A 15049-nucleotide genomic window follows, 5' to 3' on the forward strand; every position below is an offset into this window, starting at 1 on the left:
TCTTCAACTGTCTTTAATCTCTTCAAATTTTCCTAGATGTTCTTTATAACCACTGCTTTCTTTTATCAGATATTTCATCACTAAGTTTTCTTTGGCATCGGACACAAGAAAAAACTTTTTTACTTTTGGAACTGACATTGTTTTTCTTGGGTTCCTATGTATGCTAAATTTGTGTTTCTGATAGATCAATTTTATGGGTTATCCCTTGGTGTTTTCTGTCAGTATTTGTATTATAACAAGGTAATATATTAAGAGTATAAATTATATAATGTCTAGTACTAGCTCCAGCACTTTTTAATCTAAAGACTTGTGTTTATCAGGTGCTAGAAATTTTTTCAGCCTGATTTTCTGACATTATCGTTTTCTTATGTACAGTGTATGCATGAGTAAACTTTCTTAAATGTGCTTGTGTAAATCAGAGGCAACATCTGCTGTCTTCCTGTATCAGCTTCCACTATATTTTCCTGAGGCAGTCTCTCCCTGCGCCTCAGACTTATCAGCTAGCAGGTTGGGCATCTGAAAGCAATGGGGATCAGCATGGGTGCTGGGGATCTGAACTCAGTTCTTTTGCTTGTACAGCAAGTAATTTACCCACAGAGCCATCTCTCCAGCTAGAAAGTTGAGTTTTACTATTTCTAGAAGTCTAATGTCATAAAGTAAACCTTTTCATATAAGCTAAATTTTCTTTTAATTTTTTACTCAAACTTTTCCTAATTTCTATGTTCTATACTGTAATTTACTCATCTATTTTTTAACTCAGTAATGCTTATTAAGTCAGAGTTTATCAACTAAATATTAACTTTTAAAAGATACAACAGGAATAAATAAATGCATATTGTTTAAAACCACTGAGTTGCAACAACATATTATTGCTAAATACACTTTTTACATTCACGAGTTCTTAAAACTTTTTCTCAAATGGAGCACTTGATAGGTACTATTTTAACCTGATGCTTTTTGTTCTGCTCCTCAATGTATTGGGTTATACTAGTTATATCATATTTCTTTGAAATGTATCAATAACATTTAATATAAAATACTAACCTGGTATTTTTCTAAGAAGGAGAGGTCTGTGGTTTCATCCAAAGGGTCAGAGGATGATGAGACCTGAACATATGGATTTAGTTCTGCAACACGATGAAGCACAGCTTCAGCCCTAGAAAAACAGAATCTTTTAGTTATTATTTTTGGTCTCAATGGTAGACATTTAAGGACCCAACATGTGAAATTTTAATGAAAACTAAACTGTAGGTAAATAGACTTTTTGTGTTTTCTAAATTAATACAGTCTTAAGATTGTCTTAAGACACACTATCACATTCTTTAGCAAGCTTAACAACCTTCATATATACCCTCTTGCTTCTAATCTCCAAGCTTTCACAGCCTCTTAATGACAGGAATACTACAGATTCCCTTTACCCATGAGACTAGAAAGGGACTGTCAGAGAGGATAAAGAATATATAGGCAAGGGCAAGGAAGGCAACAGAAAAAGGCAACGAAATATGTATGTCATGAAGGCAGGAGGAAGGACAATCTAAATGAAGGAAGAGAAAGAGAAGAGGCTAAGAAAGTCAGTGTATGGGACAAGGGCATAAAAGCAAACTATAATGGTAGGTATGTATCAAAATGTCATAATGAAACCAGTACTTTGCTAAATTATGTTTTAAGTTCCTTTAATAGTGTAAAATTCGTTTCTAGGTAACAGGACAAATGTATCACAAACTTGGCAAAGGAAATAAATAAAAGCCACTGCTTATTTATGTAAGGCGGCGTGAATTTACTTACTTATGCAAGGTGGATGTGAATTTACTTACTTATGTAAGGTGGTGTGAATTTACTTATTTATGCAAGGCGGCGTGAATTTACTTACTTATGTAAGGCGGTGTGAATTTACTTATTTATGCAAGGTGGTGTGAATTTACTTATTTATGCAAGGTGGCGTGAATTTACTTACTTATGTAAGGCGGTGTGAATTTACTTATTTATGCAAGGCGGTGTGAATTTACTTACTTATGCAAGGTGGTGTGAATTTACTTATGCAAGGTGGTGTGAATTTACTTACTTATGTAAGGCGGTGTGAATTTACTTATTTATGCAAGGTGGTGTGAATTTACTTACTTATGCAAGGCGGTGTGAATTTACTTACTTATGTAAGGCGGTGTGAATTTACTTACTTATGTAAGGCGGTGTGAACTTACTTATGTAAGGCGGCGTGAATTTACTTATTTATGCAAGGCGGTGTGAATTTACTTACTTACATAAGGCAGCGTGAATTTACTTATTTATGCAAGGCGGTGTGAATTTACTTACTTACATAAGGCGGCGTGAATTTACTTACTTATGCAAGGCGGTGTGAATTTACTTATTTATGCAAGGCGGCATGAATTTACTTACTTATGTAAGGCGGTGTGAATTTACTTATTTATGCAAGGCAGTGTGAATTTACTTACTTATGCAAGGTGGTGTGAATTTACTTATGCAAGGTGGTGTGAATTTACTTACTTATGTAAGGCGGTGTGAATTTACTTATTTATGCAAGGTGGTGTGAATTTACTTACTTATGCAAGGTGGTGTGAATTTACTTACTTATGTAAGGTGGTGTGAATTTACTTATTTATGTAAGGCGGTGTGAATTTACTTACTTATGTAAGGCGGCGTGAATTTACTTATTTATGCAAGGCGGTGTGAATTTACTTACTTATGTAAGGCAGCGTGAATTTACTTATTTATGCAAGGAGGTGTGAATTTACTTACTTACATAAGGCAGCGTGAATTTACTTACTTATGTAAGGCGGTGTGAATTTACTTATTTATGCAAGGCGGTGTGAATTTACTTATTTATGCAAGGCGGCGTGAATTTACTTATTTATGCAAGGTGGCGTGAATTTACTTACTTATGTAAGGCGGTGTGAATTTACTTATGCAAGGCGGTGTGAATTTACTTATTTATGCAAGGTGGTGTGAATTTACTTATGCAAGGTGGTGTGAATTTACTTATGTAAGGCGGTGTGAATTTACTTATTTATGCAAGGCGGCGTGAATTTACTTATTTATGTAAGGCGGCGTGAATTTACTTACTTATGTAAGGTGGTATGAATTTACTTACTTATGTAAGGCGGTGTGAATTTACTTACTTATGCAAGGTGGTGTGAATTTACTTTGACAAAGTAAACAGCTATGACTAAACTGTGTTTTCTTTTTTTTTTAAATGTATATACATGTTCCATTTGTTTATCTTATGGTTCTGGGATCAAATCTATGCCGTCTTCAGGCTAGACAAGCTCTATACATTAAGCTACAGCTCAATTCTTTGAACGTATTTATTTTAATCATAGTAAATGTCTGATTTTTGTGTTCAGATCTCTGAATTTTTCTGTGATAATTTTTTAATTTTTTTTTAATTATCAAATCATAATTTTTACTTTTTAACACAGGGGTTATAAACACAAAAATGCAGGATGTGGGGAAGGGGATGACATAGGAGCATAGGTGTTCAGGGGGTGTACAGATATCTTCCAGAACAGGGTTATCAGCTGGATGAAGGTTCAGGGGTCAGGTCACTATGACTCTGCCTATGATTCACTTGTCCTTGTCTAAGTTGGTACTATGCGCCAAGGTTGCCTATTTACAAGGTCTATAACTACTCAGGCTGGTAAATTTCCACAAAAGCTGCCTGTATTTTCTATACATAAAACATGTTTAAACATAAGTTAAAAGAAACCATGACAATGTATCAAAGTATCTTTACCTGTTTCTCTCATTAACAACATCGTCTTCACACAAGAAGAAATTGGTCCCTAGATCCCATGCTTGGCATTTTTTTGTATCATGAATTGTCAGTGCCTTCAAAAGAGGAGAAAAATACCTGTTAAGTCCAGAACAGAACCAGAGTACAGACCACCTCTAATGCTATGTAGTGTGCTGGAAATATTATCTGTACATGAATAACAAAGAGAACTTAGTGGTATAAAAATTAAAAAGGATATACAATTATATCTTTATTCTGAAGACAGAACAATAAACACCTGAAGAACTCCAACAACTTGGAGAAACTACACAGTGAGAAGCTCTAAATGTTATGACATTAGCATGTTATAAAAATCAGCATAAAGAAAACATATTTAAAAATTCCACACTCCAGATGATATAGGTAATGGAAAAACTAGAAAAAAAAATGTAACTTTTATCACATCACATACTATATAGAAAAAGATTAATTTACAAGGAATATGCTGGAATAATATATATTTTATTGCTCTTGAATATGAAATGCTGTATATACAGCATCTTCCCCAGCCACTGGACTGGCAAAGTCCAATGATTTGACAACATCTTGCATTACGATGGTACTATGAGGTGCTGAGCCTCCATGGAAAAAAATTTAGTGAAACCTCTGGAAATAAGACATATATTTCCCCTTGAACAGACCAATCCTACTTTAAGGAATCTGTCCAAAAGACATTCTTAGAAAGATTCAAAAGCACTTACAGACAAGGTTATTAAGTATAATTCTATTAAAAACACTAGAAACACAATGTGCATCATCATGGGAAATTTGTCTAATATATGTGATACATCCACGCAATTGTATCTTCAAGTAACTATTAAAAAATGAAATATTCATCACTATGCAGTAATCTTAGGAACAGACAATTGAGCAATAAAAAGGAAGGCACTTTGAGGAATACAGGAAGAGACAGATACATAAAGATGAATAGAAGTGATGAATCAAGGTAATGATGACTCATAGCTAAAGTAATAATGAAGAAGAGAAAGGTAGGTCATAATCATCTTTTGGTAGGACATAGTATACTTCCTGTGGAACAGTCTTGCTAAAGAATCAAACCTCAATTTTCCCTGGATATGACTACCAGTTTATAGGAAAATATAAGACACAAGTATATGCAACAACTTTTTCCCCATTCTTTCTATTTTGTTGGAGATAGGCCTTGCTATATAGCCCTGGCTGGCCAGGAACTTACTAGGCTTGGTCTTCAACCTGTAGGTCTTTCTCCCTCTTGCCTTTAAAAAGCTGGAATCAGACATGTGCCACTATACATGTCACAAAATAACTACTTTTTTCAATAAATAAATTTTGTTAGGGTGAAAATATCAGGGAAGGAAACCTACAGATTAAAAGAAAAAGATGCAGTATACAGATTCTCCTAGACTCCTGATTACAACAAAATAAACTTTAAAAAAAAAAAAGATTTCTCAAGAAAACAAAGTTGAACTCTCATCTGGGCATTTTGTGTTTATGCTAGCTTCCAGGGTGGCACTAACACCCCACATTCTTGATAGTTAGGCTTCTGGATAGGCCCCTCCTCTTGATTATGGGCTAGTGTCATCTCTCTCTTGTTTAGTGTTTGATGACGCCAGCTGTCCAACTGTCAGCAGCTCTATGGACACAGGCATATAGCTAGAAACTGAGAGTAACCTCTGGCCAGTAAAGAACAGAGGTCTGCAGTCCCACAGAGAAACAAAGCTACAACCAAATGTGAGCTTTGCAAACAAATTATCTGATAAACTACACTCAAAATGACTATAGCTCCTACAAATGCTGTCTGCAGTCTTGTGAGAGACTGTAACAAAACAACAGGCTATAAGACCTTTGCCCACGCAACTAGACATAACAAATGATACTGTTAAATTTTGGAGTAAATGATTTTATAGTAATTAAAAAACTAATACAACAATATTAAGAAATTAATACATTTTAAGGTGTTAAAATGGTACTAAATTGTGGTTATGGTAAAGATATATACTAAAAATATTTATAAATAATAAAACAGCTGAAGTTATTATGAAGAGAATTTAGCAGCTGCAGCCAGTAGACTGGGAAGCAAACATATAAAACATACATGTACGCTGAGTTGGTAACCTATACTGTGTGATAGGTAATAAGGAATGTTAGGTGACCCTTTTATGTTTAAATTTTCAATAAATTAAAAAAAAAAACAGAATTAATGATTCAGTTATATAAAATAAAAAATAAGACAAAGTACATGATCACTGCAAATCAAAAAAAAAAAAAAAAAAAAAACAGTTCACAATAAACTACTTTTCATACTGAGGGTATACACTCACCTTAATCCCTGCAAGAACAAGATTCTTTGCTGTAAAGGAAAAAGAAAAAAGAATAACTTAGCTTTGTAAATTCATACCAAACACAGATTTATAGAGTTTTATTAAACTTCTGAGTAACTATAACTTTTTATATTTGTTTAAGAAATAAGAGAATTCAGGTTAAAAAAATTAATTGATACAATTTTTGCATAATCAAAGCATTAAAAGATATCTATTCCTTTTTCAGTGTTTTGATGAATATACTATGTAACCGTAATAAAGTAAGAATCATCATTTAGCTAGGTATGGTGGCACATCCCTTTAATCCCAAGGAGGCAAAGACACATAGATTTTTGTGAATTCAAGGCCAGCATGTAATACAGATTGAGTTCTATACAGCCAGGGTTACATGGTGAGACCCTGTCTAAACAAAAGAAAAAACAAAATACAGAGCAAAGGAATGACCACTCAATAGTTACTAAGGTCACCAATTAAGAAGCATTGGCTTTGTTTTTGGTGGAAGACCATACCTCTGTTACAAAATAATTTGTTAAAAAATTTGGCCAATATTTGGAAGCTAATTTCCTTTAAAGAAAATAAGACTAATATTCTTTATGTTATATAAGTATCCCAGAAATTATAAAAAAAAAAAAAATACTGCTTACCAATTTCTACTCCAAGACCACCCATACCACTTAAGAAGACACAGGACTTGGCCATCTTCTGCATTGCTGTGTCACCAAGAACATATCTTTGTCGGCTATACGGAAAGCACAATGAAAAACAAAATCATTATTTTATTAAATAAAATATGCCTTAAAGTTTCATAAACTAACAGCCACAACACTCGATTCTATCCAGAATTGTTTTAGGTAAGTTGTACAGCATTTACAGTTAACCAACAGAATTGCTAGCTAATCAATTAACTAACACATTTTGAACGTGATGTCATTTGGTACCACAATCCACATTCTAACAAAGCAGAGTTGAGCAGAACTGTCCTCTTTATGGAATTATGTTAGGTAGATTGTCATTGCTCCATTCCCTCCTGTTCCTCTTATTTCATCATTTCAGAAATCACTAAAGGCCTGGGATTCTGCTATCCTTAATTTAAAATTCTGGCAACAACAGGATTTTGGAGGGAAAAATTCAGTTTTTTTTTTTTTTTTTAAAAAAAAAAAAAAAAAGAAAAAAGAGAATTGGCCAAACAATTCTTGAGTATTATTTTGCATTGAAGACTTGGTAAAGTACACTTAGTTGGATCTTGTTATGTTATACATCTGAAGAACAAGCAGGATCAAGTCAACGCTTTAAAATAATAATATGCACTGGAAATTTAAAAAAGGTCTACTCAATGACAAGTTAGTAGCAATAGTTTATCTGAAAAAGTTAACAGGACACAAACAAGGTACCAGTCCTTGTATATAATATAATTCCAATAAATTCTTATGAGAGTCAGAAATAAGAGTTTAGTTTAAGCAAGAAATAGTTTTAGTTATATTTACTTCTGAAATTAAAGCACCGACATGTTTAATGTATATTAAAATAATTTATGTATTTTAGTATTTAAAAGCCTAGAAGTGTTGCCTTGTTAGATGAAAAGTGTATCTTTATCATTACCTCCCTTGTTCTTAAAAAAAAAAAAAAAAAAAGAATAAAACCACAACTTTTAGCATGTAGGTAAGTTTATTTATTTGGAGTGCTAAGGAATGGCCTCAGAGAAGATCTATCAACTGGGAAGTATCCCCAGCCTAAACCAAAATGGTTACTTTTTTTAATCAGTATATAACTTTAGTTTTAAAAGTAAAAACTATACATTTTCTCCCATTAAGTCTGTTAGGAGTATGTCTGGCCTATTTTCAACTTTATATGAATTAGCTCATTGTGAATGTGTGTCTTGTTTCTTTGAATAAATCATATTGGAGATTTTCCTCTGTGATTATGGTTTTTCACTTTAAAGTTTTTACTTTAACTAAATATCATTTTCTCCTTTCAATTTCTTCTTCCTGCCCCTCTCCCTATACTTTCTTCTCTCACAAATTCATAGGCTGTTTTTGTGTTACACACACACAGACACACACACATATGTATATAAATATATATTCCTAAATATGTAAACACAATCTGTTCAGCCTGTATAATGTCATTCATATGTATATACGTCTAGGACTGACTACTTGTTATTAGGAAACCAACTGGAGGACTCTTTCTTGGGTACACTATTTTCTCCCACTGTCAGCATTCCTTAGTTGCCTATAATTCTTTTTCACTCTTCCACATCAACGTGATTTATTTATTTGTATATGTGGGGTCTGTAAGGGTGAGCACAGGGGCCAGAAGAGGGTACCAGACACCCCAGCGCTGGAGTTGCAGAGGCTCATGAGCTCCTCATGTGTGTGCTAGGAAGGAACTGAGCTCCAGTTTTCTACGAGATTAGCACGTGCTCTTAACCGCTGAGCAATCTTACTCATACACATTTATGAGATTTACTCACCTTGACTTATGTTAATGCTCAGTGATTTTCATGTTTTCTGACCTTAGTATACCAATGACACTATTAAGTGTGCATGCCATATAGTAGTGAAAAGGACCAGTAAAAAGAAATCACCTAGTTGTTTACTTTGAGAAAGTCCTAGCTACTAAAATTTCTACCTTTGCTAAAAGAACACTGTGTTCTCATATTTTAACATGGCAGTCCTAATTGTACTTCCTTGAATCCATACAGAACTCATCTAATCTCTTTGAAGATCTATAGACTGTATTCACAATCAGCCTCTTTTCTCTTAACACATCCAATTCTGAAATTTCTAATACAAAATCATTTCCATTCACTCTGAATATTCTAAACATTTTCTTCTGGATGTATGTCAGTAATCTTCATTATGTGTTCATATTATTTACTAACAACATTATTCCAGGAGGTTGGAGAAATGCCTAAATGGTTAAGAGCATTTGCTACTCTAACAGTCAACATGGATTTGGTTCCACCTGTAACTCCAAATCCAGAAAGATCTATGCCTTCTTCTGACCTCTGTAGGCTTCAGCCATGAATATGGTGCACACACACATGCAGATAAAAACACTCTCTCTATATAAAATAAAAACATCTAAGTCCTTAAAAAAATTAATACTTTAGGTTTTTCATGTTTTCATTGTGCACAGAGAATAAAAGAAAGAACTTCATAAGGGTACTATAAAGGGTCACATAATTAAAAAAAAAAAAAAGTAAAATATTCAGCAAAATGCCTATGACATGCCACTCACTGTATCAAACAATTCTATAAAGTAATACACAAAAGAACCAGAAACTACGCAATCAAGAACATTATTTGTTTTTAGTTAGAAACACTTTCAAAAATGAGGTTTAGGCTGAAATCTCGAGAGTTCAGAGAGTCATCAAAATAGGAACAACATAGGGATGTGGCAAGCACAATGCCCTGAGTTCAATCCTTAGCACTGCACAGACTAGGCCTGGTGTTACGTGCCTATAATTCCAGCACCTGGGAGGTAGGGGTTTGGGAGGATCCAGAATTCAAGTTCATCCTAAGCTATAAATTTATGGCCAGCCTTGGTTACCTGAGACTCTACTTTGGACCAATGTGAAATAATAGGAATTAGATTCATTCTCCTGTTTTAAATAACTGGAAATTGAACAATATAAAAGAACATCTCAAACACTAAATAACAAATAACTTAAAACAGCAATCTCTGCCACAAAACAAAAAACAAAGTGAGACTTCATCCATCCATCCATCCATCCATCCATCCATTTTTGAGGTAGTATCTTACTATGCAGCTACACAGCCGAAGCTGGCCTCAAACTCACAGAGAATCACCAGCTGCTGCCTCCCGTGTGCTGGCCTAATTCCATCATGTTCAAGGCCTATCTTAGATGTAATCTGGAAAATTTCTAGGTTGCAAGAGAGGGAAGGAAATGTAACCAGAATCTGGTAGTCTCCCTAAATTATCAGAAGATGATTCACCAGGTAAAGACACCTGTCATCAAGTTTGCCAACCTGAGTTCAATCCCTGAGATCCACAGGGTAGGAGAGAAGCAAATCTCTCTAACAGTTGATCCTGTGACCTCCACACACATGCCATGGCAGGAGTACATACTGGATGGAACCAACGACATATCCAACACCACAACAGCCTCAAGTTCAGCAACAGAACCTCCCAACATGAAAACAGATACAGCCCGAGAAAGTTATGGTACTTCATTTGGCCTAATATATGTGAAACTGAAATTCCTAAAACAGAATATGGAGAGGAGGGAAGGAAAACAGATATGAATGACTAATGGTCATTTTTTTTCCAGGAATACTAAACTCAGATACTACAATGTGAACAAGAAATAATAAGGAACGTTTCACCATGGTGTATCAAACTCCTAGGAAAGGAGATAAAATCTTAAAAGTTGCTAGATGTAATGGAACATTATGTAAGGTGTAAATATTAAGAGTACCTATCATCTGTCTTTCTCCTGGGAATCAGAATTATGGTATTTTTAGAAGAAAACACAATGATCTGAAATTCCACACTCACAAAAAATTTTCAAAATAAAAAGTAAAATAAAGACTTCTTCATCCTATATTCAAACATATAAAACTTGATAAAGTTATATAAGAAATTATAAATCAGTTAAAGCAGAAAACAGCAAGACATAAGAATCTGAAATTGCAGAAAAGCATGGAGAATATGAGAAATGATAAAAAGTATGGATAAATACATGTTTTTAACCTTAAAAAATTTAAAGATAACTGTTTAAATCACAGTAATGATACAGTGTGAATTTATAACAAGGATAGAACTAAATGAAAGACAATAAGAGCACAAGTTTTCCAACAGCATAAGCATACTAGTGTATGGTTTTAAAACTATGATAATTACAGTATAACTAATGGTTATATAATTATATAGCTTATGCAGTTAAATAAAAGGATAAAACTAATGATAATTATACTCAATGAAGTAAAAACTAAAAAGTAGGGCTGGAGAGATGGTTCAGAGGTAAAGTGCTCAGCACAAGCCTGATGACTTGAGTTCTATCCTCGGAACCTATGGTAGAAGCAGGAAACCTCCCCAAGTAGCACTACCAGCTGGGAAACTAGCATTTAATTCAGTGTATATGGATATTTCATATTCAAACCATAATATTATGCCTCATTCTCCAGTCTTAAGGGTTCCAGTATCACACTAGTACCAAAAGTCCAAGTCGACAGCATATTCTGAGACTAAAGGCAAACTCCTAGCTGTGAGCTGCAAAATAAAAAACAAAGTTACATACTTCTAAGATAAATTAGCAAAGTGAGCATTTTCACCAATGATTTAGATAGAGAAGGGAAGGCCAGAATGAAAGTCATGTAAAACACTGGATCTTTGTCCAGCATCTGCTGCACATGGTATCATGATTGCTACACAACCCTGTCCTCAAGGCCTTACTGGCTCCAACTACATGGTCTCTCTTGTTGGCTCTAAGTACTGACAACACCTTTCTTGAGCATACATTTTTTCACACGCTGGCTTCTCCATCGGCCCAGGTAACTGACTGGAGCTTAGGCTTCCTCCTCACAGTTAAGAGCACAGCCCTGTCAGAAGCTGCCTGCAGGGTCCTGATCTTTCGACCACAAGGTCTCATTGCAACGAAGTTCCCAATCAAGTGACAGCATTTCCCACTGTACTGTTTGGCATGTAGAGACATGACAGCTCTTCATGGATGCTAATGCTCCCCTCACAAACATGTTTCTTCAAATATTGGTAGATAAATCTTCCAGATCTTCCCAATATAGGTTTTTATATGCAAAGTCTACTCTAACATACTAGTTTCCCTGAAGTTTGTTAGTAAAAATATTTTAGAGTATGTTTGAATACTGCTGTATGTGTACACGTCTGTATATAAATGTGCAAAGACAGTGTCTACAGAGTCGGTGTTTTTCCTTCCATCATGAGGGTCTTAGGGAATAACTTAGGTTGTCAGGCTTAGTGGCAAGAGACTTCACTCACTGAACCATTTCTCTAATCCCAAGAGATCCGGTTATATACACCGGAAGCTGAGAATTTAATCTCTGAGTTCATTCTTTTTCTTTGTTACTTGGTACTAAGATGGAAGGAGCAGAGAATTCAGCATCATTATGTCTCTCAGTTTTCCAGAAGTCTCAAAGAGTCACTAAATTCTCGAACTCTCAAACTTGTTACATTAGAAGCATCAATGAATCTACTTTGAACAGTTAATAGCACAAATTACCAGTATTCTCATAACCAACTTTAAAACAAACAAAATAAACAACCACAAACACAATTAAGAAAATTCTGTTTCAGGCTGAGAAAGAAATTAGGGAAATGACACCCTTCACAATAGTCACAAATAATATAAAATATCTTGGAGTGAATCTAACCAAGCAAGTGAAAGATCTGTATGACAAGAACTTCAAGTCTCTGAAGAAAGAAATCGAAGATCTCAGAAGATGGAAAGATCTCCCATGCTCCTGGATTGGCAGGATTAATTTAGTAAAAATGGCCATCTTGCCAAAAGCAATCTACAGATTCAATGCAATCCCCATCAAAATTCCAAATCAATTCTTCATAGAAATACAAAGAGCAATTTGCAAATTCATTTGGAATAACAAAAAACCTAGGATAGCAAAAACTATTCTCAACAATAAAAGAACTTCTGGAGGAATCACCATCCCTGACCTCAAACTGTACTACACAGCAATAGTGATATAAAATGGCATGGTATTGGTACAGAGACAGACAGGAAGATCAATGGAATAGAATTGAAGATTCAGAAATGAACTCACACACCTATGATCACTTGATCTTTGACAAAGGAGCTAAAACCATCCAGTGGAAAAAGGACAGCATTTCCAACAAATGGTGCTGGTTCAACTGGAGGTCAGCATGTGGAAGAATGCAAATCAATCCATCTCCTTGTACAAAGCTCAAGTCCAAGTGGATAAAGGACCTTCACATAAACAGATACACTGAAACTCAAAGAAGAGAAGGTGGGGAGGACCCTTGAATACCTAGGTGCAGGGGAAAAGTTCCTGAACAGAACACCAATGGCTTATGCTCTAAGATCAAGAATTGACAAATGGGACCTCATAAAATTGGAAAGCTTCTGTAAGGCAAAAAACACTGTCAATAAGACAAATCAGCAACCACCAGATTGGAAAAACATCTTTACCAATCCTACATCCGATAGAGGGTTAATAACCAATATATACAAAGAACTCAAGAAATTAGACTTTAGACAATCAAATAACCCTATTAAAAATGGGGTACAGAGCTAAACAAAGAATTCTTACTGAGGAAACTCGAATGGCCAAAAAGCACCTAAAGAAATGTTCAATATCCTTAGTCATCAGGAAAATGCAAATCAAAACAACCCTAAGATTCCACCTTACACCAGTCAGAATGGCTAAGATCAAAAACTCAGGTGATAGTAGATGCTGGCGAGATGTGGAGAAAGAAGAGCACTCCTCCATTGTTGCTGGGACTACAAGATGGTACAACCATTCTGGAAATCAGTCTGGAGGTTCCTCAGAAAATTGGATATAGCATTACCTGAAGACTCAGCTATAACACTCCTGGGCATATACCCAGAAGATGCTCCAACATATAACAAGGACATATGCTCCACTATGTTCATAGCAGCCTTATTTATAATAGCCAGAAGCTGGAAAGAACCCAGATGTTCTTCAACAGAGGAATGGATACAGAAAATGTGTTACATTTACACAATGGAGTACTACTCAGATACTAAAAACAATAAATTCAAGAAATTCTTAGGTAAGTGGATGGAACTAGAAAATATCATCCTGAGTGAGGTAACTCAATCACAAAAGAACACCCATGGTATTCACTCACTGATAATTGGATATTAGCCCAGAAGCTCACAATACCTAAGATTCAACTTACAGACCACATGAAGCTTATGAAGAAGGAAGACAAGTGTGGGTGCTTCAGTCCTTCTTAGGAGGAGTAACAAAATACTCAAGGGAGCAAATATGGAGACAAAGTGTGGGACAGAAACTGAAGGAGGGGCCGTCTGGAGACCATTCCACCTGAGTATCCATCCCATGTGCAGTAGATGATGTGGATGTCAGGAAGTGCAGGCTGACAGGAGCCTGACATAGCTGTCTCCTTAGAGGTCTGCAAGAGTCTGACATATTCAGAGGCAGATGCTCACAGCTAACCATTAACTGATCATGGGGTTCCCAATTGTGGAGTTAGAGAGAAGGAACTGTAGGAGCTGAAAGGGTTTGTAGCCCCATGAGGAGAGCAACAATACCAACCATCCAGAGCTCCCAGGGTCTAAACCACCAGCCTGGGAGCACATAGGGAGGGATCCATGGCTCTATCGGTATATGTAGGGGAGGATGACAGTGTCAGGCATAGGTGGGTGAGGAAGTCCCTTGGTCCAATGAAGGCTGGATGCCCCAGTGTGAGGGAAATCGTGGGTGGGAAGGTGGGTGGTGGCATATCCTCATAGAAGCAGGAAGGGGGATGGGATAGGGGGTTCCTGGATGGGAGGGGGGAAGGGAATTACATCTGAAATGTAAATAAAATATCCAATAAAAAAGTTTAAAAAAAAAGAAAATTCTGTTTCTTTAGGATCATTTTCAGTACTAATTATTTTTCTCATTTCTATGACAAAATACTGGACAGAAAAACTTAAAGGAAAAAAAGATGTATTTAGTTCACAGTTTCAGAGTTCATTTATGGTTGCTTGGTCTCATATAGGTGGCAAATGTACCACAGTAACTCATAACCAGCAACAGAGACATACAGGAACTAATGGCCAGGAATAACCTTCTGAAGTAGGTCATCTCCTCTTCCTCTCTCTAAGTTTCTCCATTTCCCCAAAAGTACCATCAATTAGGGACCTTTAAATAAATGCATAGAAGACTCTTCGTATTCAAGGCATATCTCACTTAAATAAAAACTCACTAAATTTCATTCAAATTATAACTGTCATGAA

The 15049-nt window shown here is 35.5% G+C and overlaps 1 protein-coding gene across 1 annotated transcript in view; it reads right to left on the reverse strand.

The window, feature by feature from the left end:
• The window catches only part of Uba6 (ubiquitin like modifier activating enzyme 6), a 71037-nt gene that overhangs the window by 53949 nt on the left and 2039 nt on the right, over positions 1 to 15049 (reverse strand). Inside the window, exons 3-6 of the mRNA XM_034509146.2 lie at positions 6732 to 6826; positions 6088 to 6116; positions 3749 to 3843; positions 1045 to 1156 (exon numbers count right to left, since the gene is read on the reverse strand). Of these exons, the coding sequence (XP_034365037.1) occupies positions 1045 to 1156; positions 3749 to 3843; positions 6088 to 6116; positions 6732 to 6826 (331 nt within the window). The remainder of the gene's footprint in view (positions 1 to 1044; positions 1157 to 3748; positions 3844 to 6087; positions 6117 to 6731; positions 6827 to 15049) is intronic.

This window comes from Arvicanthis niloticus, chromosome 7, assembly GCF_011762505.2.
Source record: "Arvicanthis niloticus isolate mArvNil1 chromosome 7, mArvNil1.pat.X, whole genome shotgun sequence".
Taxonomy (NCBI): Eukaryota; Metazoa; Chordata; class Mammalia; order Rodentia; family Muridae; genus Arvicanthis; species Arvicanthis niloticus.